The sequence below is a fragment of the Bufo bufo genome, chromosome 4 (assembly GCF_905171765.1).
Source record: "Bufo bufo chromosome 4, aBufBuf1.1, whole genome shotgun sequence".
NCBI classification, from domain to species: domain Eukaryota; kingdom Metazoa; phylum Chordata; class Amphibia; order Anura; family Bufonidae; genus Bufo; species Bufo bufo.
In genome coordinates, this window is record NC_053392.1 from 343,087,988 (window position 1) to 343,113,752 (window position 25,765).

The 25,765-nt window shown below is 46.6% G+C and overlaps 1 protein-coding gene across 1 annotated transcript; it reads left to right on the forward strand.

Moving 5' to 3' along the window:
- The first annotated feature begins 25 nt into the window (after positions 1–25).
- LOC120998275 (protein ALP1-like) lies at positions 26–23,472 on the forward strand. The gene is made up of 5 exons (XM_040428896.1): positions 26–123; positions 2,308–2,553; positions 10,678–10,772; positions 15,269–15,415; positions 21,985–23,472. Exons 2-5 carry the CDS (start codon positions 2,344–2,346, stop codon positions 22,877–22,879), a joined length of 1,347 nt encoding a protein of 448 aa, XP_040284830.1. The 5' UTR covers positions 26–123; positions 2,308–2,343; the 3' UTR covers positions 22,880–23,472.
- Positions 23,473–25,765: the final 2,293 nt, after the last annotated feature.

A 25,765-nucleotide genomic window follows, 5' to 3' on the forward strand; every position in this document is an offset into this window, starting at 1 on the left:
GGAGGGTCTAGTCGCTAAACGGCGTTAAAAGGGAGGGGCGTTTCCAAACAATCCATCTGTGGGCGGGGCTTTCTACTTAACGTGGGCGGAGCCGAACCGCCTCAAAACATCAGCCACACTAGGGTACGTAGAATGCGCGTTGCCGTAAGGGAGAAACCAAAAAGCTGTTGCTAAGAGGGGGGAACTTAACCGGAAGGGTTCGTACCATTCCTTCTGACTAGCTTGAAGCGCATGGGTAATTTTGTATGGTTGCCGCGTACTTACACCCCAGGCCTACTGAGGGAAATGGTAGAGGCTTTTCTTTATATTGGCCTGAAGCGCACGCTGTGCGTTCATCGCCAGGATTTGGCTGCTCTGTGATGTACGTGTCAGGATGGAGGGGGGGAGGCGGGATGGCTGTGTCCTGATTGTCTTATTGCGGGTGTCCAAGGGGGTGATGTCTGTCAGATGGGTGGCTGGGACTTGTAGTGCACATCCACAGCTCTGAGCTCCACTTAGCTATCTTGTGTGCACTTCAGCATTGCTAGGACATGCCTTGTGCAGACTGCCACCAGTGACTGGGGAGGACCTTTCATATATATATATATATATATATATATATATAGAATATATATTTTTTTAGTTTTAATTAAATACCTTTCTTTGCCAGGTCACGCTGCTGCTGCCATCCTGCCTGTTTTATTTTTTATATAAATATCACTCCTCTGCCCTGCTGTACCCCCCTGTATTTTTCCCGCTCAGGAAACCTGTTAGCGGCAAAAGCCACCCCAAACCGCCAGCAGTCGCTTCAAGTAGCCGGCAGTGTGTTTCTAATGATGATTTTCTTCCTGCAGTCAGATGCGGTAAAAGCAGGAAAAAACGTTCTTTTATCCCCTGCCTGCGCTATTTTCGAGTCGCTCTTGAAGTCAAGCGGGCAGCGGCCTCCTTGCTTCAAGTCAAGGTAACCGCGCCACCTTCCCTGCCCCTTCGCTGTGATTGACAGCCGGCTGTCAGTCACAGGGAAGGGGGCGTGGTTGAGTTCACGTCACCATTTAGCTTTCCGTTCTTCTGATCAAGAGCAGGAACATTTATTCTTAAATCTGTTATTTCTACCATCAGTTGGGATCAGTTTGTGTCATTTCTGTCAGAGAGCAGTTATTTTTGACAGGAGAAAAAGTCCTGCAAAAAATAATTTTAATTTTATGAATCAGAAAAATATAAAGCTATACTGTGATGTGAACATCAGTGTTTCATCAGTGATTATGAGCCAAAACCTGGAGTGAGAGCTACACAGAGATGAGGTATAATGGTCCATTAACACGTCCGTATGTGTTTTGTAGACCGCACATCGCCGGCACTCTCATAGAAAATGCCTTTTCTTGTTCGCAATTGTGGACAAGAATAGGACATGTTCTATTTTTTTGCGGAATGGAAGTGCGAACCTGCAAATGCGGATGCGGACAGCACATTCCGGCCCTGTTGAAAATTAATTGGTCTGCACCTGTTCCGCAAAATTGTAGAACGGATGCAGACCCATTTTGCGGACGTGTGAATGGACCCTAATGGAAACATTTGCTCCTGTTCTGTGTGGCGTTAGGTTGGCTGTCAGGTGACATGTTTGTTCCTGGAGGTCATGATTTCTGCACTTTTCCCATTCATCTCAATAGGGTTTGTAGAAATCCATGTTCAGGAACAAAACTATTCCCGCAGGACATTTTCTGGTCACAGAAATGTTTGTAGCATATCTGCCTTGTGAGTATACGGGCTGAATCACACGACCATGATCGGTCCAGGAAACATGGTCCATGTGTTGTCCGCATCTCCCGCGACCCAAACTAACTGCATTATAGTGTTTTATGGTGCAGTCAGTTCCTATCGGATTGTGGTACTGTTTTACTATACTCACATCATCCATGTCAGTACAGTACAATAGAGCCACAATCAGATGATCACTGGTTGCACTGTAAAACACTAGTTTGGGTCAGGGGAGTCGCGGTCTGTCCGGGAGATGCGGACAACACACCGGCCGTGTTTCCTGGACTGAGCATAGTCGTATGAATCCGCTCTTACCTTAGACTCCAGAACACTCCACTTTAAATACATATTGGCACAATACACTCATGAGGGTGGATAGATTTTTTCCTACTATAGGAGCTGGAAAACACAAATTTTTATTTATTTATTTTTATTTTTTTGCAAATTTTCACAATTTACAAAGAAAAACACACTTCAATTCAGTGTTTTCCAGTTCCTATCTTATGAAATGTGCCTTCGGTACAATGTAAATTTCTTCTACGGATCTAATGCTTCCATATCTCTGTGTTGTAGGATACCAAGCTGTGTGCGCCTGGCAGTACAGTCAGAATGGAAGACGGCGTGAATACAGTCAGAGTGGAAGACAATGTGAATATCGTCAGAATGGAAGAAAATGGGAATATCGTCAGAGTGGAAGACAACGTGAACATAGTCCGAATAGAAGATAATGGGAACACGTCTCTGCCTCCAGTAAGGCTTCCGTCAGCACATATGGCACTTCTAGTACTGCTGGCGAGAAGACGAAAACTGAGGAGACAAGTAAGCATAAGGCTGCTCTGCATCCGTATTTGTAACTGAAAACTATGTACAGATCTCTGTATTAGGCCTCATGCACGCCACCGTATGTTCGGTCCGCATTTTTAGCAGTCAGTTCATTTCACTGGGGCCATAAAAGATGCGGACAGCACACCGCGTGCGGTCCGCATCCGTATGTCCGTTCCACAGCCCCGAAAAATAGAACATGTCCTATTCCTGTCCTTATTACCCGAGGAACTGCTGAGCAGAATTTGCAGTATTTGTGGAGTGTACAACCTCTGTCCTGGACTAACAAAAGATGGGGGAAGAGGCGAGGGAGCGGCTGAAATGTACATAATGGAGCCTTGCCAAATTTCCACTAAGCCACTCTCTGTTGTCAGGTAGCGGGAAAAAGTGCCTACTTGAAGAGGACCTTTCATGGGTCCAGGTATTATGAAATAACTAGCAGGATATGTAGGGAATAGCGCAGGGAGGTAATATTGCTTACTAGTTTGTCTGGGCGCCGCTCTGTGTGCCCCCTGTTCACTATTCCCGGCTGGTATGCTAATGAATGGCATTGGTACAAGGAGGAGGAGACTGCCCTGTTTCTCAACGGCGTCTCCTGCTCCCTGTGACGTTCTCCACTGTGATTGGACCGCGCTGCAGCCAGGGAGAAGGAGACGCCTTTGAGAAACGGGGCAGTCTCCTCCTCCTCCTTGTACTGAGGCGGGAAAAGTGAACAGGGGGCCCAGTAGGCAAACGTAGCGGAGCATTATTACATCCCTGCCCTATGCCCTACATATCCTGCTAGTTATTTCATAATGTCTGGACCCATGAAAGGTCCTTTTTAATATATGTGATGTAAGGGGTGCGCCCCAGAGTACTGGCTCAATGTGAGCCAAAATTTTGGAACATTTTACAATAGTAAATCTGCCCCAATATCTCTGAGCATAGTACTGGGGGTGAGACCCGGAGCAAAAATGTATTCTAGTGACCATAGAACTCTGCCACAGTGTGCGTTTCTATCACAAGCGTGTACCTGTATTCATGGATGTGTGCAGGTCGTCTGGGAGACTGACCACTTTATCCCCCTCTGCCCATCTTTCCTGCTCAGAACCAAAGGCAGTGGCCTTAACTCCTGATCATTAGTATCTTAAAATACGTGGGCTGCATTCACACGATGTGACGGCCATTTTTAGAACCAATTGAAGTTTTTATAGGGCTGTTTACACAGCCAGTGGGAAAAAAACTACTGCATCCACTTGCAAGAGCAGAGGCTCCTCTCTTGATGCTGAAGGACCTGTGCTCCCAGTGTGATGATGTCACCATGCGCTTCCATTCCTATCCCAAGATGGTCAAGTGGTGCTGTCATGAGAGACTCCTGGAAATCGAATTGCCCATAAATCCTAAATTCTCATGCATAATGTCCCTTCACACTATGTGGCTAATCGAAAATGGTCATTATGGCCAACAAAGGAAGAATGATGACAGCCGAGGTCTGTTAGGAGCAGGAAGGGAGTATTCCACCCAAGGTGCCCATATTTTTAAGAATTGATCATGATGGTCTGCTAGAATGGTGGGCAATTTTTCGCTGACCATATGAAAATCTAGTCTACACTTTACTTCAGAGAAGTCCAGAGGGGGTTCTTTTTCCAGGCTGCTGCAATCATTTGTTTGGGAGAGCAGGGGGATTCTCTTGTTAAGTAGTGCCTCCCACGGGTCCTTTCGGTTATTATAACCCATTACTGAGTTAATGAGGTTATAGATTCTGATCCAAAATCTTTACATCCGAGGACAGGCCCACCAGAAATGCAGTGTGTCGCCTACAGACAACAACCCTCTGAAACAGTTGGGAGAGTAGCTCGGTACTGAGTGGGCTAGTCTAGATGGGGCTAAATACCAGCGGAATAATACTTTAGAAGACGTCTCTAACATTAATCTGTTTTGGACACTTTTATGTGTTGAATCCCGAATTTGTTTCCACTGATCATCAGTTAAGGTGGAGCCCAAGTCTGATTCCTATTTCAAAATGTAGGACAATTGAGTTCTATAAGAGGTATGTATTAGGGTGGTATAAATTTCCTTGATGAGACCTCTAGCATGTGGATGCTGCAGACAGTAAGTTTCAAAAGCAGTCAAAGATAGAGGGTAGTGGCATTTTTGAGAAGGGATTCAGTAAAATGTTTTTGTTGGAGGTAAGGAAAGACTTCCTTGGACAGTAGCACAAATCTGCTTTGTAAGGAGGTGAATGGTACCACACCATCGAAGTGAAGTCATTTGGCTGTCCAAAGTCTAAACGTTCCTGGGGAATCCTGTTCTGGGGGAGATAATGGGTAAAAAGTGGTAAGAGGCAGGTGCATGGAAAGTAACCAAGCAGAGTATCTCAGAGTTCCAAATTTTGACAGAATTTTTAATAGCATAGCACGGAGTCAATGAGCAGGGAAACAGTCTCCAAGGCTTTGAGGGAAAGCCAAAGTGGGGCATCTCTGATAGAATGAAGCAGGGCTATTTGAGCTGCTTGGTAATATTTTTGATAATTCAGTACCCTGAGACCTCCTTTGAGTCTGTCTGTATAAAGTGGAGCTGCCTGGAGAGATTCTTAGTGAACTGGACTACCCTTTTGTATTGCAGGAAAGCATTTTGCTAGGTAAGGGCTAAGAATAGAGGAGAACTTTTTATAATATGATGCAGAAAAGTCATTGGACCCTGGGTGTTTCTGAATCTAAAGTGAAGTAATAGCCAATCCCATCACTATTGGAGTGGTTTCAGAATGTAGGCGCAATACTAGAGAGTCTAGTATGGGAGGTAGACTAGTCTCTTGTAAATGGGTAGAGATCTGTTCAGGACCTGTGGTTGTGAATAGAGGTGGGATAGGAAGTTTGTTTTTGGGATTAGCGGTTATTGTGCCTTGATTAGTTATAAAAGGGCCTGAAAGTTAGGGTTGATCGAAGTTTCCTAGCTGGTGGAGTAGACTGCTCAGTGTTTAGAGTAGGGATCAACCGATATTGATTTTTTTTAGGGCCGATACCGATAATTTGTGAAGTTTCAGGCTGATAGCCGATAATTTATACCGATATTCTGTGAATTTTCATTTTTGAAAAAAAAAAAATTCCTACACAAATCTGCTGAAAATTTATGTTTATTGTTAACGTGTAGTTTTTATTTTTATTTTTTTGTAAATCTTTATTTTTCATTTATACTTAATATTTTGGTGTTTGTTTTTTTTTTTACTAACTTTTAGCCCCCTTAGGGACTAGAACCCTTGTCCTATTCACCCTGATAGAGCTCTATCAGGGTGAATAGGATCTCACACTGTCCCTGCTGCTCTGTGCTTTGTGCACACAGCAGCATGGAGCTTATCATGGCAGCCAGAGCTTCAATAGCATCCTGGCTGCCATGGTAACCGATCGGAGCCCCAGGATTACACTGCTGGGGCTCCGATCGGAAGAGCAGGGGAGAGGGGATCCTGTGGCCACTGCCACCAATGAGTAAAACTGGGGGGGCGCACTGCGCCACCAATGTTTTTAATACTGAGGTGGGGGGCGCACTGCGCCACCAATGATTAATACTGGGGGGCTTGGGGGGGCACACTGCACCACCAATGAAGAGAAATCTCTCATTCATTCATATACAGGAGGCGGGAGCTGGCTGCAGAATCACATAGCCGGCTCCCGACCTCTATGAGTGGTAGCTGCGATCCGCGGCACTTGAGGGGTTAACTACCGCAGATCGCAGCTACCACTCATAGAGGTCGGGAGCCGGCTATGTGATTCTGCAGCCAGCTCCCGCCTCCTGTATATGAATGAATGAGAGATTTCTCTTCATTGGTGGCGCAGTGGCCATAACCCCTCCCCTTCTCTTGTCCTCCTTCCTCTCATTGGCGGCAGCAGCAGCACAGGGGGAGGGAGACACTGCTTCCTTCTCCCCTGTGCTGCTGAGGGAACACGGAGAGCGCTGTCAGCAGCGCGATCTGTGTTCCCCATACGTTATCGGAATATCGGCAAAATAGATGCCGATACCGATAACTGTCAAAATACTGAATATCGGCCGATAATATCGGTAAAACCGATAATCGGTCGATCCCTAGTTTAGAGTATAATACTTCTGACGGGAACATCAAAGTTTTCGTTCAACAGTATCAGTGAGGCAAAGATCGAGCTGTCCATGCGCGAGAGAGCTTGGTGGGTGCCTTTAAGGCCTCTTTCAGACGGGCGTTGCGGGAAAATGTGCGGGTGCGTTGCGGGAACACGCGCGAACATTGTAATGCGTTTTGCACTCGCGTGAGAAAAATCGTGCATGTTTGGTACCCGAACTTCTTTACAGAAGTTCGGGCTTGGGATCGGTGTTCTGTAGATTGCTATTATTTTCCCTTATAACCATGTTATAAGGGAAAATAATACATTCTGAATACAAAATGCATAGTACAATAGTGCTGGAGGGGTTAAAAATAAATAAAAAATAATTTAACTCACCTTAGTCCACTTGATCGCGCAGCCGGCTTCTCGTCTGTCTCCTTCTTTGCTGAACAGGACCTGTGGTGAGCATTCATTGCAGGAGCAGGACCTGTGGTGACGTCACTCCGGTCATCACATGATCCATCACCAAGGTGATGGATCATGTGATAACCGGAGTGACGTCACCACAGGTCCTGCTCCTGCAATGAATGCTCACCACAGGTCCTGTTCAGCAAAGAAGGAGACAGACGAGATGCCGGCAGCGCGAGCAAGTGGATTAAGGTGAGTTAAAAAAATATATATATTTTTTTTAACCCCGCCAGTGCTATTGTACTATGTATTCTGTATTCAGAATGTATTATTTTCCCTTATAACCATGTTATAAGGGAAAATAATAATGATCGGGTCTCCATCCCGATCGTCTCCTAGCAACCGTACGTGAAAATCGCACCGCATCCGCACTTGCTTGCGGATGCTTGCGATTTTCACGCAACCCCATTCACTTCTATGGTGCCTGCGTTGCGTGAAAAACGCAGAATATAGAACATGCTGCGATTTTCACGCAACGCACAAGTGATGCGTGAAAATCACCGCTCATGTGAACAGCCCCATAGAAATTAATGGGTCGGGATTCAGTGCGGGTGCAATGCGTTCAACTCACGCATCGCATCCGCGCGGAATACTAGCCCGTGTTAAAGGGGCCTAATGGGGTTCACCTTTGCCAGCACTTCACATTTTTGTTTGAGTTCTTGTTGCTTGAGTATACATTCGCGTTTACGACAAGCTGCCATCTGTATTAATAACCTGCAAAGTACTGTTTTATGGGCTTCCCAGAGAGAGATAGGAGACTGAAGGGGCATTGATAGTATAGTATTTTTCTAAGGGCTCATGCACACAAATGTGTTTTTTTTTTTCTTTCTTTATTTTTTATTTTGCGGCCTGTATGTGTAGCCATTCTCTTCAATGGGGCCACACAAAAAACGGAAATTACTCTGTGTGCATTCTGTTTCTGTATGTCTGTTCCGCAAAAGAATAGAACCTGTCCTATTATTGTCCGCATTACTGACTTTTACAGAACGCAAAACATCCAACTGTGGTGTGCATGAGCCCCAAGTGTGTTTTGATAGAGGAGAACACTTATTAATAGTGAATTGTTGAGAGAACAGTAAGGATTGGGCGATTTAGACAGGAGGGGGAAACGGACATGGGGCTATGGTCAGACCACGGTGTAGTGTGTATATTTGAATCGGATACCTAAAGGGGTTTGGGAAAAATCTGGCCAATTCAGGAGTAAAGTAGGTTTGGTGCTGAAGTGTGTAGTGGGATGTTTTTCTCACCAGGCATCTACTAAATGGTATTGAGCTAAGAGAGTTTTGAAAGTATCTGAGGATGCAATCTGAGAAGGAGGTAGAGGAACAGAGGGAGAGGCAGAAGATTTGTTCAGGTTCGGATTCAGTATGTAGTTTGAATCCCCACAGAGGACAACTGTGCCCACTTTGTGGGAGTCTACCAGTGTAAATAAGTCAGTTAAAAAGTGGGTCTGGTGAGTATTGGCAGTGTAGTAGGAGACTTTGGCCACTGGGACATCCTGGATTGTGCCAGTAACAATTAAATGGCGACCCTCAGGGTCTGTAATAGTGACGGAATGGGCAAAAGGGACTAATTTACTATCCTGCTGGAGGGGTTGAAGTGGAAGGGTGGGAAACACAAAAGGGGAGATGCAGAAAAACATGCAAGTATCTGCTTATATAGCGAGAGAAAGAAAGCTGCATGATCATGGTTTTCAGCAGCTAGGGGTCAGTTTTACGGCACCGACGCTCAGGAGGATTCTTAGGTAGCAATGAAGGGAATAAAAGAAATTAGTAGCAAGAAAGGAAAAAGAAATAGAGAACCTTAATGGTCTATACCCCAGGAGGGTTTCCCTAGGATTTTGCAAAATACATATATAAAATATATATAATCAAACAATTATATATATCCGTGCAATCTCAACAACAGCAACAGTATCATTAGTGGCTGGGCGCCGCTGGAGGGAGAGACTCCCACGGGCGAGACCCCACCATCTCTGAAAAGGAAGTCTTTATATATAAAGAGAAGAAAACAAAATGGTACACGACATCAACTGGCTGATGGAAGATACTAGGTTGATGAGAGCTAGAGAGTCAAGTCACTGAGGATGGACTGGAGGTTGGTTTGGGATTCTTGCGGGTGGGTAAGTGAAGGTCATGAGGATGGGGAGGTCCCTGGGGTCTCCAGTGATGAGGATGGACAAAGATACTGGCTTTCAAAGCGGAGACGAGCCTGCTCCTTGGAGTGAATGTTATAAGTCTTATCTTGCCTTATCTTGATACATAAATAAACTTTAATGGGGAGCCCCAGCAATAACGGATCTGCTTCTTTTGCAGTATTTCCAGATATGGCTTGAGGCTTGGAGAGCACAACATTTTGTTGTGGAGGGGCTAGATCTGAGAACAATTAATGTGTGGCCTTGAAAAATGAGAAGAGAAGCTTAGCGCGCTGCTTGCAGTAGTTGCTCCTGGTTACCATGGAAATGAAGCTTCAAAACCACATCCCTGGGGAGGCCTTTTGGTTTTTGGGCAGTTAGGGCTATCTGTGTACTCTATCCATTTTCAAACGTTCAAGTGGCTGTACCTGGAGATCTGTGGTGGACTCGGGTAGACCTGATTCAGAGGTTATATCTATGGGTTCTGTTTTCCATATCCTTTAATTTGTTGTGGAGGAGTCTGATGTCATCCTGGAGTTGTTGGATTTCTGTTTCATGTGACTCCAGTACTGTGGTAGCATTATCCATCCGATCTTCCAGTGCTGATGTGCGGTAGCATTATCCATCCGATCTTCCAGTGCTGATGTGCGGTAGCGTTAACCATCCAATCTTCGAGTGCTGATGTGCGGTAGCATTATCCATCCGATCTTCGAGTGCTGATGTGCGTTGTACAGTTTCCTGGATTTCTCTGGTAAAGTTAGTGGCGATATCTGCAGAGACTTTGGCAAGTTCTTTTTTGCATCATACCTTGAATATGGGAGAGCAGAGCATCTGAGGCATGAAGTGATGCCTCGCCAGAGGCTGCGGGGCTTACGGGTGCCCAGTCAAAGTACGCAGGTTGCCCTCTAAGCGACGAATGGGAGGAGCCATCCATAGGGGTCGGAACAGGAGATGTTTTCGGAGCTTGCTTGATGGAGGTGTGCGAGTTGGCACTCTGTATTCCAGTCTTGTGAGGAGCTGGGACATTGTAAAGGAGGCAAGGTGTTTGAGGTTCCAAAGGGTCTCTGTCTTGTGATATATCCTCCAGTGCATCAGCTGTCCACGGAGCTCTACTGGCTCATGGTGAGTACAGGGAGGGTTCCAATGTGCCCCTTTCAAAGGAGAGTGGGTGTTGTAAGGGCTGTAGTGGTAGAAGCATTTGGGAGAGCCATGTGATTTGTGAGCTGAGTAAGAAGGAGAATAGTAGGCGTATGAGCTGGAAAATACCACTACATGGAGCTCCGAGCAGTTATTTAGCTATTACTATTCTGAATTATGTAAATGTGATCTATAACTGGCTCGTAATGAACGGAAGGGGGGTGCTTCTCCTTGTACCTACTTCCTATCTATTGACACACATTTATCATATATATATATATATATATATATATATATATAAAATTTGTAATGTTATTACTTTTTTATCTACAGGAGGCAGCCAGGCAAAAGCGACTGTGGATTCATCCAGTAATCAGAATGAAGCAAGAGAAGGGTACTTTTGCGATGCTATATGCAGATCTTCGCAGGTAAAACTACAACCTACAATATATGTAGTAAGATCTTTTGTGTGCAAACTTTATTTTATTTTTTTCTGCGATTCCTGGAAATGTGTAATATGTACAGTAATATCGAGATTATTATTTTTTCCTTCTAACTATGCACACAGCGTGTAGAGAGCTATGCATATGTATTAGTCCTGGCACACAACATTTTGGCACTGAAGTCTTCAGGCCCTTTGCTGTGACACAGTGGTCCACATTTACTAACGTTAGTGCACTTAGACTTTGGCATAAATTTCTCCAAAATGTGGTGCGTACAGTTTGTTGCATCTAGGTTTAGGGAAATTATCTGTAACTAAACCGACAAGGGGCATGGTTTACCAGAAAAGGACATGGCTGGTGTAAAGTTCTGTCTCAAACTAAGTAAATCAATAGTTGGTTTAGGGTCCATTCACACGTCCGTTTTTTCTTTCCTGATCTGTTCCGTTTTTTCAGGAACAGATCTGGACCAGATCTGGACCCATTCATTTTCAATGGGTCCTGGAAAAAATCAGACATTGAGCTGTCCGTTTTTTTCCAGGACCCATTGAAAATGAATGGGTCCAGATCTGTTCCTGAAAAAACGGAACAGATCAGGAAAGAAAGAACGGACGTGTGAATAGACCCTTTGGGTTAAAGCCCCTTTACACGCTTTCATGTGAATGCTTATCAGTGATTAGCAGGCTGTTTCAAGGTGCCGCCCATTACCCATCAGGTAATAGGATCATTGGTGTGGACACCAAAATCATTGTTTGTGGGCAGCAGATCGTGCTGTCTAAATAACCTCTGCTGCCGGCAAATAATGATTCCCTGTGGGGACGAGCGATGGCATTAGCGATCGCTCCTCCCTATACTGTGCAGGTAAATGTACCACTTTATCCCCACTGATGAGCAGGCTTCCTCCCCGACAATCATCCGCTTCATCGGGCCGTGTAAAGGGGCCTTTAGATACCTATCTATCCCTGCACCTCATTTATCATCCAACCTGAGCCCCTGTGATAGACGCGCTGTCTAGACCTGCACCAGATTTAATTTGACACAATCGACAGGATTAGTAAGTGTTTTTACAAACTGTGTAGGAAGCTCTAAGTTTTTAAATTGGGAAGTAGGTTTTCCCCCTATGAGGTCACTTCCTTCCTAGATTTCTTTAAAAATAAATAAATTGTAAAGCAAGTGTAACAGGTATCAACTGTACTTTAAAGGGACACTGACAGGCCTTCTGAGCATAGTTGGCTCTTTATATGCCCCCCTAGGTCTTATAATAAGTTCCCAATTCATATAAGTATTATCCCTGTGCGCATTATAAAACGTTAAAAATAATCTTTATAATCACCTCTCCTTTCTGCCCAAGGGGCGTTCTTTGCGGCGCATTTGTGCCCAGCCGCGTCCCAACTGCCGGGTCCTTAGACACGCCCATCTCATTAGTATTCACTTCGCTGGGCGGTATTTCTCAGTCCCCGACATTTGGAGATCATGCGCATGCGCCCGGCACCCTCGCTCGCCAGGATCACATTGCGCCAAGTGAATACTAATGAGATGGGCGTGTCTAAGGATCCGGCAGTTGGGACGCGGCTGGGCACAAATTATTTTTAACGTTTTATAATGCGCACAGGGATAATACTTATATGAATTGGGAACTTATTATAAGACCTAGGGGGGCATATAAAGAGCTAATTATGCTCAGAAGGCCTGTCAGTGTCCCTTTAAAGGATAACTGTCACATTTGGACCCTAATTTCAATTTTCATATATGTAGTTACTATTACCATGATATTCCAGAATCAGTTACTATTAGACTGACTTCAGCCCTTAGCAACCAGTCTGCATAAAACTGCAATTTCACTATTCTGAAGATGGCTGCCACAGCCCTGAGGCTAATCCCGCCTGCCCTCACTACCCACAATGCATTGAGCTCCTCGTGCACTAGCTTCTGCACCTCAACCAATGGTTGCTCTCCACACTTAAACACGTCCTCCTCCTCCCTCTATCACATACACTTTAGGAAGTGGCTGGATTGTGGAGCCTCAATTTAGCTTGGACACAGAAAACTAATGGTAATGCTCTATGAATGAAACCCAGGCTGCTGCATAGTATTTCCTATGGAGCCATAGCCTGTAATAGGCTCCATAGGAAATATGCGATTTTCTTTATATATTCCAAAGCTATTGGTTGAAAAAAAAAAAATACAGTTCAAATCACCCCCCTTTTTGCAAAAATGAAGAAAAAAAACATCATGGGTGTCGCAATGTGCGAAAACGCCCGTACTATAAAAATATTTTAAAAAATTCCCCATACGGTAAACATAAAAACGACATTCGCCATTTTTGGACACTTCATTTCTTCATAAAAAATTTAATAAAAGGTGATCAAAAAGTCATACACACCCCTGAATGGTATCGATGAAAAGATCAGATTGCGCCGCAAAAAAAGAGCCACCATACATTGGCATCTACAGATCCCTCCCCTAAACGGTGCCATCCACAGATCCCCCCCCCCCTCCCCTAAATTGTGCCATCCACAGATCTCTCCCCTAAACGGTGCCATCCACAGATCCCCCCCCACCCCCTAAACAGTGCCATCCACAGATCCCCCTCCCCGACGCTCACAGGAGTACATTTATAAACTGTAATCTGTAACTTTAACTGTAATCATTGCTTATCTTTTTACTTGGATACCTTACTCTTAGCTCCGGTGACAGCAGGCAGTGCGGGCGGCGCTCACTCACGTCACGCGCCTGCGCCGCCTAGTGGGAGGAGCAGGCACGTGACATCAGTGAGTGAGCGCCGCCCGCACTGCCTGCTGTTACCGGAGCTGAGAGTAAGGTATCCAAGTAAAGAGATGAGCGATGATTACAGTTTATAAATGTACCGCTGTGAGCTGTATATTCTAACCCCCAGGCAAGCGTCCCCGTCACCATGGGAACGCCTGGGGGTTAGAATATACCATCGGATCTCGGGCAGGACTCCGGGAGACTTGCTGTGCTTCGCTGTCAGTTACGGCCAGCAACATGAACGCACATGCACGCAGGAGGACGGCCTCCTTGTGCGTCCTTCGTCTTCCATCTGAGCACAATTGGAAGACGGATGAGTCATAGCAACCTGATTTTAACTTGGTAAGAATAGCATATACTGGGGACATAAATGTGGTTTTTAGGAGTTATTTACTAAAGAGCCAAAAGTTAAAACATGGCAAACAAGGTGATATTAATCACCAAAATCCAATATTGAAAAAAATAATAATGTGACAGTTATCCTTTAAAGCTGGTACTCTGCTTTCACTGCTGGGATCAGAGTTAACTCCCCTTCCAACAGTGAAACCCCTTAGATGCCACTATCAATGCTGTCAGCTTCCCTTCATTTGTATGGGACTGCCGAGAATGAGCACTGGCTCTATTTCCGTCAGCCCAACAGAAGTTAATGGCAGTGCACTTCCCATTCATTTCTATGGGACTTACGAAAACAACCAAGTTCTTCACTTTGCGCGCTCCGTTCTAGAGATGGCTGCAGGTCTCACCTCTCATACCCATCACTTTCATTGGTATGATATGCGCCGGATGTGTCAGATGGGCCAACCCCCTTAAGACTATTGCAATGCGCAGATGGGGGGGTAGGGGTAGAAAAAAGTTGTTGCTTTCTTGACAGGCTAACACCTGTGCTGGATCAAAGACGGGGGTGAAAATTCCCCTTCAAAGAGGATAAAGGCCCTAAGACGCAACAACACAGGGAAGGCTTTTGGGACAAGTACATAAATATCCTTGAGGATACCTGCCAGAGCCCAAACAAAAAAAAAAACTTTGCTGCTCACTTCCAAAAACAGCATCTGCCGTGGGTCACGTGTGATATGTAATATTGCAGCTGACATCCCTTCACTTCGGTTGAACTGAGCTGTAATACGAGACCCAGTCCACAGACAAATCTGGCACCGTTTCTAGAAGTAAGCAGCCATTTTTTGCCTAATCCAGTTTTGCCCCTTTAAACCAAACCAAATCTCTGTGGAAAGATCTGAATATGGCAGTGCTTCAGCCAGGCTTGTAGCGTCATTCCCAAGAGGACTTCAGGCAGTATTTCGTGCATTAGTCTGAACAAACCATTCAGTAAGGGGCCTCAGTGTGATATTAAAAATATTTTTTTTGATTTATAGAAATTTTCAGATTTTTGAGGAATCTGGTTTCCTTTTATGGGGAAATGTGTGTAGACTGAGGAAAGAAAAATGCCTATTGAGCATTGTAGAAAAAAGCTGTAGTGTAATGTCTGAATATTTCTGAAATGCATTGTACGTTTCTGGTATTTGCTAGCAGTGCAATGTGCTGCTAAGCAATGATCTGGATGGATCTCCTTTGGACTTCCAGATCCATCGTGGTATAGCAAAGGTGGCATGGCACCAGCTTTTCTGGACACCGGTGGCCTAAAATAGAAGATGGGTAGGTCAGCGGAAGACATGTCTCCTTTTGATGTTCTTAAAATACATTTTTTTTTGTTTGTTTAGGTGCCCTGAGAAATTTCAAGAGTTCATCCAAATGTCCACATCTGCATTTGATGGGTTGCTTGATCTTTTGAGACCCCTGCTTACCATGCAGCAAACTTTGCTGAGAAGGTGCATCAGTCCTGAGCAGCGGCTGCTTATCACTTTGCGGTAGGTTGATTGGTTATGTCACTTCCTGTAAGGCTGTGAGCACATACAGTATGTTACATTTCATGCTTACAACAGATATAGGTGATGAGGTGGAGGATGCAGGAGTGAAAGAAGGCATTATGGTTGCTGGGTCAGACCGTACAACACTAATACCACACCCCTAACATGTCACTCTGTTGCTTCTTGTGTGCTCCTCCTTGTTGCACTAAGAGTTGACTTGTCTTCAGTAGCCCATGTAGCTAGCAGACTGCAGTTCCATCATGCATTGCTGACATGTTCTCCTTCCTCTGTATTCCCCTGGCTGCTGAAGAACACCTTTTGTGCATTCCATGTTGGACCTCCTTGTACTAATGAACCCCTCACATTAGTTCAGTTACGGACTCCTGGAACTAAGCATGTTCGTCCAGCACCTAGAGGCTAATTTGCATATCAATGAAACTACGTTTCTCGCCCATATTCATTGGGGGACACAGGAACCGTGGACACAGGAACCGTGGTATAGCTATGTCTTCTAGGAGGCGTTGACACTAGTAAAAGCTGTTCGCTCCTCCCCTGGCAGCTATACCCCCTCCAGCCTGGAGAGAGAGCTCCAGTTTTTTCTAGTGTCAATAGGAGGCAAGACCTCCCTGCTCTGCAGGGATCTCCTGAAGATTTTTTATTATAGTTTTTTTTCCCCTTCTTTTTCAGATGGGAAAACGGTGGACGCCTTGCCTCCCTGTTCTCCCGGGGTCGAGTTGCGCCAGTGCCGGTCACCCGCACTGCTGCCTCCCCCACAGAAGACAAGGTGGACCAGGGCAGCCTCGCTCCCCTGCATTCCGCCAGCCAAGGGGTCACCCGTCGAAGCACCTAATTCCAGCTTCCTGCCACTACGGTGCCAGTGGCTGAAGGGGTGACCCTGCTGGACCAGAGGAAGGGTGAAAATGACGACAGGGACGTAAAGAGGATGAAGAGAGGTGAGTACACGGGACTTAGGTGAGTATGTCCCTCCTGGGTCGCCCCCTCCCTCCCTACCTGGTGGCAGTAATGCAGAGGTTAACAAGGCACAGGGCTTAGCCATTCACTAAAGGACCTCTGATATTCCCAGCACCCTGTAGCCATTCCCTTCTTCCCCCTCTGACAGGTTTTATTCAGCCAGGAAGGGGTTAAACGGCACCAGTAACGATCCGGCCGTGCCATGTTTTTTTGCCCGGACGCGCCGGTGTCCGCCCGGCCCGCAGGGTGGAGCCCCTGTCCGTTGCCAGGCGGGCTCATTTTGCGGTACTTTGTCGCTCTGCGGTCCGGCCGATGCGATAATCGGCTTGCGCAGGGGCTTGGATTGCCGCCTTGTGGCTTGCTGGGCCACACTTCGTCCCCTTCCCCCAGAAACCTGCTAGCTCCGCCCCTGGTCATGAAGATTACCTTAACCATTCCTGGCCGGCTGTGGCCGGCATATCTGGGGAGGGATAGAGTTCTAAGGGGGCGTGGCACTCCCAGTGCAATGTTCCTCGTGGAGGAATTTAACCCTTTCCTGCCTCTTGTGCTTGAGGCTGTCATTTTGTTTAAAAAAAAAAAAAAAAAACAGAAGGGATGTGCGTCCATACGGCCCCCTCCCCGCCCCTCATTACCGCAAGACCGCCCTGTCTGTACAGTACCATACTGGGCCCGTGTCCTATCTCGGATAAGGAGCACCTCTCATAGTTCCCAATCCGCCCTCCGAGCCGTTTGGTTGATAATTCTCCTCCTCTGCAACTCCCGTGGAGGACAGCTGATGTTCCCAATCCACCCTCCGGGTCGTTTGGTTGATAATTCCTCCTGCGCAATTAGTGATGGACCTCTGAAGGATTCAAATCCGTCCTCTGGGGCCGTTGATCATTCTCACCGCCGCAATACAGGGGAGAACCTCTGACATTCCCAATCCACCCTCCAGGTCGTTTGGTTGATATTTCTCCACCAGCACATTCACTAAAGGACCTCTGATATTCCCAATCCACCCTCCCGGGTCGTTGGGTTGATAATTCTCCACCAGCGCATTCGATAAGGGTCCATTCACACGTCCGTAATTTGGGTCCGCATTCGTTCATCAATTTGCGGACCCATTCACTTTCAATGGGGATGGAACGGATGCAAATCCGCATTTTCGGGATCCACAATTTTGTTCCTGGAAAAAATAGAACATGTCCTATTCTTGTCCACAATTGCGGACCAGAAAAGGCATTTTCTATTATAGTGTCTGTGATGTGCGGATCCGCAAATTGCGGATCGCACATTGCAGGTGTCCGTGTTTTGCGGATCCGCAAAACACTTACGGACGTGTGAATGGACCCTAAGGGATCTCTGACATTCCCATCCACCCTCCTGGGTCGTTTGGTTAATAATTCCCCACCTGTGCAATCGAGTAGGGGTCCACTGGAACTCCCAGTCCACCCTCTGGGGTCGTTTGGTTGATGATTCTTCGCCGGCGCCATTCAGTTAAGGCCCTCCGACATTCCCAATCCACCCTTCCGGGTCGTTTGGGGGATAATTCTCCACCTATGCTTCCACATCCGGAGTCGCTTGATTGATACTGCACCGCCTGCGCAATCTGGTAGACGGACCTCTTCAAGTTTCCATCCCACCCCCTGGGTAGTTTGGTTGATAAGTCCCCGCCTGTGCAGTCCGCTCCTGCCAGGGGCGAGATTCTGAGGAGTAGACCTATGCGCGAGCGGAACACAGTGCATCTTTTTCCTCGCAACCCCACCCTTCCTCCCTGGGTCACGCTCAGACACACCCTCCCTCACTGGGGAGGGTCCGTCCGGAGGGGGGGGGGGGGGGGCGGAGAATCTCTGATTCAGACACTGACATGAGTCCGACGCAATCTCTTAAGTTTGTGTCTAAGGTGGCCTGTAGTACTTGGTATGCATTAACCCTTCCTTAGGTGGAGTAATTGCACTACTTCGGGATAAGTACCTGCCTTATACATTATCCCCTGTCATAGGTGGACTCAGTACAATGTCATGAGTTTCGGGACCTGCTATGCATATCCATTCATGGCGCGATGACATTATCACTGGTACATTGTGTGCTGTATGCATTACCCCCTTACTTAGGTGCAGCAATTGCACTCCCATGGGGTACAGGACTCAATGTCCACTAGTTTTCGCCATGGGCATTCACCCCCCCTTTCATAGGTGAAGTATTCTCCCTAGTACTTGCCGTATGCTTCCACCTTCCTTAGGTAGCTTATTGCACTACCATTACATACGGTTCCGACTGTCACACTATCCTTCCATAGACGGAGTGTTGCACATCACCGTGCTTCCTGTCGCATTTCCCCCTTCCGCTAGTGCTCCACTAGCGGGGAATAACTAAACCTCTTCGGATGCTGCAATTCTGCGGCACCACTGCCTCCCCCTCAGTTTTGCGCTGACTGGGCAAGCGCTGGTTACTACTGTGGGAGCGGTGTTGCTTACCACTACATGCTTGGTTCTTACTGCACAGCTCTTTCGTCAGTCGGTGGACTCTTTTAACATTGAATTCGGTGGCCTCTACAGGGACCTCCTCCTCTGCTGGGGTATGGGGCTAGCAATACAGTGTGACTCCCCTTGCTTGGCTTCCTCCTCAGGCGGTGTTTTTGCACAGCCACTTAGTCCTTGGCTACTTCGGTATACTGCCGGTCTCAGACGGGGAATGGGCTTAAACCTAGCCTATTCTTCTCCTGTCTTTCCCCCCTCTGGCTCAGGGTTCATAGCTGTCCCGCATGCCTTGGTAGTTCCTACGTTGCTACCTTCCCTCATCTGCATTTGCACAGGGTATTAGTTTGGTGGACTTCCTTTCAAGGCTCGATCCGGTCCAGTCTGGTGGGCTGTGGCGCCCTCCACATTCCTCCTTCTACAGGGACTCTTCCATTGGTCTGGGTGTGCTAACGGTATCTACACAAGCTTTCCACCTTTCTCTCCAGAGCCAGAGTTCCGGAAGCGTGCGACGGGACCCCCCTGATTCTCCTTGGTGGGAGTTCTCCCTCCTTACGTGTTTCTTCTCCTCCTTCCCAGGGTTCTACGGCGGATCCAGATGGAGGACATTCCGACAAATCCTAGTTGCTCCGAGTTGACCCCGTAGCACTTGGTATGCTGACCTCGTTCTCCTTCGCGGAGACGTTACTGCCACTCAGAGACTACCTTCTTTCACGGGGTCTGGTCTTACGTCAGCATTTCGATGTTGGCGTGGCTATTGAAACCTCCATTCTGACGTGAAGAGGATTTTCAGCGGATGTCTTCCGCACAATGATTCAGGCCAGGAAGCCTGCATCGCCCAGGGTCTATTGTGGGACCGGGAGGTCCTTCCTGGGCTTCTGTGAGCGCCGGGACATCCCCCTCTCTCTGTTTTTTTTTTTCTCTCCCCACGGTCCTATCCTTCTATATTCAGGGTTGGACCTTTGTTTAGGCCATAGTTCCTTGATGGGTCAGGTGTTGGCGCTTCGGTCCTGGGGCAGCTTCCAGCGTACTCTGGGTTCCCTGGTGCCCATGTGAACCTTCCTTCAGGGAGCGGCTCATACGGTTCCTCTGTACCGTCCTTACAGCCTTGGGATCTGTATGTAGTTCTCTCAGCCTTCCAGTCTTCTCCACTTGAGCCCTTGCGGGAGTTCTTACTCCGGCTCCTGTCCTGGAAGGTAGTTTTTCTTGTGGCTATCACATCCATCAGGCGGGTGTCTTAGTTGGGGGTGCTCTCTTGCAAGATCCCCTTCCTGGTTCTTCACAGGGATACGGCAGTTCTCCGGCCATTCCTTCTTTTCCCGAAGGTGGTCTCTGACTTCCATATCAATGAAGTAATTGTCCTTTCTTCCCTGTCCCTTTCCTTCGCACCCTACGGAAGGGAGTTACATTCTCCGGAGGGTCCTCGCTAGGGGTTGGCGGCCTCCAAAGGGCGATTGCACGTTTGATTCGGTCTGCAAGTGCTGACTAATACTGCGCTCGGAGCAGGGTTCCACCCTTAGGTGTCACGGCTCGCTCCACTGAGTTGTGGATGCTTCTTGGGCTCTGGGGCATCGCTCCTCGACTGCGCAGTTGTGTAACGCGGCTACCGGTCCTCCTTACACACATTCACAAAATTTTTCCAGGTGCTTTCTTATGCATCGGCATTGCAGGCGGCAGTTTCTTAGCTACCAGCAGAGACGCTTGCTTCCATGGGTCTGTGGTTTTTCCCTCCCCGTGGACTGCTCTTGAACGTCCCACGGTTCCTGTGTCCCCCAATGAATATGGGCGAGAAAAGGAGATTTTTGTATAACTTACCAGTAAAATCTCTTTCTCGCTCTTCATTGGGGGACACAGCACCCACACAGTATTGTTGTCCGGCCACAGTTGTAGCTGTTGCTGGTTTGGACCCCGTTGGGTCCTTTTGACATGGTTGGTTTTCCATGTGTTTTTCTCTTTGGTTGGCTTGCTTCTTACAAACTGAAGCTCTCTCTCCAGGCTGGAGGGGGTATAGCTGCCAGGGGAGGAGCTAACAGCTTTTTACTAGTGTCAACGCCTCCTAGAGTACATAGCTATACCACGGTTCCTGTGTCCCCTAATGAAGAGTGAGAAAGAGATTTTACTGGTAAGTTATAAAAAAAACTTTTTTTTTAAGCTTAACCGCTCCAGACAAAGGTAATACATGAACATGGTTAGGTACAGCAGACACTAGCAGATCGCTAGTGTCAGACAGCTAAATAGGTGAAAATCTAGTGGTAGAAACCCTTTAACGCCTTTTATTTTTCATGCTGTTCCATCTCCTGTTTAGCGTTTCTTAAAACTGATTGATAGATTTCATAAGGCAGAGCCCTGAGCAGGGAGCGTCCACATCATTATGTGGAGTCTGAACTGCTCTTTCGTACGGAGCCTTACAGCCTCTATGCACTCCCATACTGGTTCTGCTGGATCTCCCTGCAGTTACTATTATCCCTGGGCGCCGCTCCGTTCTCCCTGTATAGGCTCCGGTATCTTCAGATTTTCGGCTCAACCGGGAGGAGCCTGCTCTTGTTCTCCTGGGCATCTCCTTCTCCCAGGCTGGAGTGCTGGCCAATCGCAGCGCTCAGCTCATAGCCTGAGAGGTTTTTTTCTCCCAGGCTATGAGCTGAGAAGGAGACGCCCAGGAGAACAAGAGCAGGCTCCTCCCAGTTGAGCCGAAAATCTGAAGACAACGGAGCGGCACCCAGGGATAATAGTAAGTGCAGGGAGATCCCTGGGCGCCGCTCTCCATGTCTGTATACTTAGTTTAGATTTTTTATTGTAATGAAAGATCCTCTTTAAGGTACAATATAGGCCTCATGCAGCTTTATGGCAGCCCTAATATGGCTGTGTACAAATCAGTAGTGTGTTTGAGCCCTTGCTGTGCAATGAATAAATCCTATGATGTCAGTTGGAAACGGTAGAAATCCAGATTATTTTCTCCTGTGGCAGCATTTCCACACTTGCCCTAGACAGATTGAAGACCTACATGTTCTCAAGATCCTTGGGGTCCTAGCTGTCAAAAAAAAATCTGTGTGACTTTTGACCGGTTATAAAATGTCAGACATTGCATTTTGAATTCTTTGAGATTAATGTGCATAAACTGCATAATATATTTTTTCTTGTTAGGTTTCTGTCGACTGGGGAGACCTATTCTTCACTCCATCAGCTGTTCCATGTGGGAAAATCTACCATCTCGGGGATCATCAGGACCACTTGTGATCTGATCTTTCAGAATTTGCGGCTTTCTGTGATGCCTGCTCCTACCGAAGAGACATGGCTGCAGGTTGCAGAAGGTTTTGAAAGTGCAGCCTCTTTTCCCAACTGCATAGGTGCAGTTGATGGAAAACATTTACGGGTGCACCAACCACCACACTCTGGATCCAAAAGCTTCAATAATAAGAAGTTTTTTTCGGTGGTTTTGATGGGGGTGGTAGATACAAAGTATAAATTTCTTGCGATAGATGTCGGTGCCTATGATGGCTCTGGAGATGCCAGAGTAATGGAGGCATCACAGATTAAGCAGAAAATGCTGCATGATGAAAATACTCTGCCAGCCCCAAGGCCGCTTCCAGGTACGACAAGGCCATTGCCATTTGTCATGGTTTCAGATGAGGCAGTCAATGTGACACCCTGCCAGCTGCGCCCATTCCCAAGAAAAGGACTGGACACTCGAAGGAGGGTCTTTAATTATCGCCTAAGCCGGGCACGGAGGTACATTGAGTGTACCTTTGGGATATTAACTAAAAAGTGGAAGATTGTTAGCTCTTCCATACAACTGGATGTTGCCACAGTTGATGCAGTTGTCAAGGCATGCTGTATCCTGCATAACTATGTTATAGACCATGATGGTCCTGACAAGGATGCGGAGGCCACTGTGCCTTCTCTTGCCACTGCAATCAACTGGCAGACATCTAAGCCTGATGAATCTGAATTAGAGTTAAAGGATCTCTTTGCTGATTATTTTATGACGCCGGAAGGATCCGTGCCCTGGCAAATGGCTTGTGTTAGTGGGACCACTTAACCAGTAATGGTGCACCTCATTTTAGTGTTACTTTTTTGTGTATTGTGATGCCTTAACCCAGTGTTTTCTGCTATGTCGGGCAAGCTGTATTTCATTTGCCAGTTTGTGTACATATATTATGCAACTATGTGCTTCTCTTGTGTTTAAAGTTTTTTTTTTTTTTTTTACTGATGACCTATCCACTGGTATCTGATTTGTTGGGGGTCCGACACCCAGGACCCCTGCCGATCAGCTGTTTGAGAAGGAACAAGCTTCTCTCAGCTCGCCAAGCACAGCACCTTACATTGTACAGTTTCTTTGGGGCTGAGCTGTGCGTAGTCCATGTAGTGAACGAACGTGGCCTAGGCAAAGCTGGAGAAGGGTGCGGTTCTACTGTGAGTGCCACTGCCTTCTAAAACAGCTGATCAGCAGGGGTTCTGGGCGTCGGACCCCCACTGATCATATACTGATGATCTATTTGGAAGGAAAACAAACAAACTCAGAAAACCCCTTTAAAGAGAAAATATGCCAAGGAATCATGTGAAACGTACCAATGTATAGAGAACTTTGCCATGAGACTATAATCAAATAGATGAGCTATTGCTCTCAAACCAGCCATGTATTTCAGTCTTTCCTTGCACGTCAGAAAATCAAAGTGGTGACCTAAATGGTTGGCTGTTGTTGGGCCTACAAAATGGGGTCTTATATGTGTCATCTGTGTCTGTATTTATGGCATGTTAAATGAACATCAAATATGTCTGGTTAGTACATAAGATGCAACTCAAAGGGGTTGTCCAGTTTCCAATATAGATGACCTATCCTCAGGAAAGGTTATCAGTATCAGATCTGAGGGGCTCTGACACCAGGGAGCCCCGCTGATCAGCTGTTTGAAGAGACCGCAGTTCTCTTGTCACTGGTCACGTGCTCGCAGTAGACATTGCAGCGGGGAGCAGTGTAATTACAGCTCCTTCTTCGTCCCATCACTTGAATGAGACTGAGTGTAACTACAACTGCTCCTTCCCATTAAAGTGGATGGCTGTAATTGGACTGCTCGTTGCTGCAATATTGACGATGAGCAGGTAAACAGTGGGGAGGACACGGCGCTCGTATGACCGCTGCGGTCACTTCAATCAGCTGATTGATGGTGGTTCAGTATAGGAAACCAACCATTCACAGAAATTATTTTTTCCTCTGTTTTTAATATATTATGGGTACATAACAGTGGTGTAAAAAAAAAATAATAATAATAATTGAACACGGAGGCTGAGAATTTGGAGGAAAAAAAAAGGGTCACTTATTAAGACTGGCATTTTAGATGCCGGTCTTAACCCCTATATCCTGGCGGTGGATCCTTCGGAGTTGTGTGCTGTCCGCATCCGTTGCTCCGTTCCGTGGCCCCGCAAAAATGATAGATCATGTCCTATTCTTGTCCATTTTGCGGACAAGGATAGGCATTTCTATAATGGGCCGCCCGTTCTGTTCCACATATTACAGAAGGCACATATTGCAGATCCGCAATTTGCGGACCGCAAAACACAGCACATTCATGTGTGTGTATAAGCCCTTTTGTTCAGTGAATTCCATCAGTGCTTTTGGTTTTGGCTCACAATCACTGATGGAAACTAACCAATACACCGACGTGTGAATGAGGCTTAAATGTCCTTGCTGTCTAACATTTAGACCATTTTCTATGCCTAAAACAGGCATAGAAAGTGCATGTTAAATGCACAATTACAAACTAAGGGGGAGAAATTTCTGGGAATGTTCCTTTAGGGTGTGTATGTATGGCAGATATGCCGCAAATTTCTTGCCATGGAATTGTGGGCAGAACACTGCAGCGCATCACAAAATCTCATGCACATGCTTTGGGAAAAAAATCCACAGGAGATATTGTCTTGCGCAGTATGTACATTTAGGCCAGACACACAAGCAAGTTGAATGCGATAAACTTGCAGCATGTGTCAGTGACAGGTCCCCTTCTAGCCTCTGCTCCTAATTTTGTGTAACTTCTGGAATCTATTGTATTACATTGGCAGCATTATGTCAGTGTAATTCAGTAGATTTCAGGACTCTAAGGGCTCATGGGCTAATATCATATGAGTGCGGGACAATAGTAATCTATGATGCTGTGCGCTCCCGTGCACACGATCAATGCCGCTCTGGGACATATGGCCCGCTCATGTACTGTATGTCTCGGAGGGCATACGGTCATGTGCATGAGCCCTACGGGCAAAGGGGAGGCCTAGGCTGCATAATGTAAATGTGCCTACTGCTGCAGCACAGACCCCAGTTGGTTGGGAGCTGCTGCACATGCGTGCCTACACACGCTACCTCAGTTTCAGGCACTTAGTGTTGAAGCAGAGTGGTCTTAACTAGTGTTGAGTGAAGCGAGCTTCAGATGCTTCATCCGAAGTCACTTTGTTCAAAACCTTGGAATAATACAGTACCAGGGATCTCAAGTCTCCCGGAGGTTCAGGGAGTCTCCCGCTATTAGATAGCGGCTCCCTGACACCCGCATGTGAGACAATATATCCCGGAAAGGTTCACTGATAGCAGAGCAGAGAGATAAGAGAAGTGACAGGACAGAGTTTAGATTACAGGTTGACTTAACCCTTTAGGGTCAAATTGGCTTCTCAAGGAGATATATATGTTAAAGGCATCCCTTCTTCTGTCTCATTCAGTAGCTATAGAACTATTGAGAGAGATGTATTTTTTTTAAATACATTTACACATTTAACCCTCCATTTTAATTATATTATTTACCCCAGTGTTAAATTCACACCCCCTGGATGCTTGTTTTTTCCCTACAGTGGGGTAGATAATTACACACAGGGTTTTAAAGAATAAACTTCCTGACTCAGACCAAGAGCCGACTCAGCGAGTCAGCAAGTGAATCCAAGCATCCGC

What these genes read in the sequence shown, in the direction of transcription:
- LOC120998275 (XM_040428896.1), top strand. Translation starts at nt 2,344, where the DNA reads ATGGAAGACGGCGTGAATACAGTCAGAGTGGAAGACAATGTGAATATC. An exon ending in GACGAAAACTGAGGAGACAA is followed by an intron (nt 2,554 to 10,677) that starts GTAAGCATAAGG and finishes TTTTATCTACAG; the next exon opens with GAGGCAGCCAGGCAAAAGCG. An exon ending in CGGCTGCTTATCACTTTGCG is followed by an intron (nt 15,416 to 21,984) that starts GTAGGTTGATTG and finishes TTTTCTTGTTAG; the next exon opens with GTTTCTGTCGACTGGGGAGA.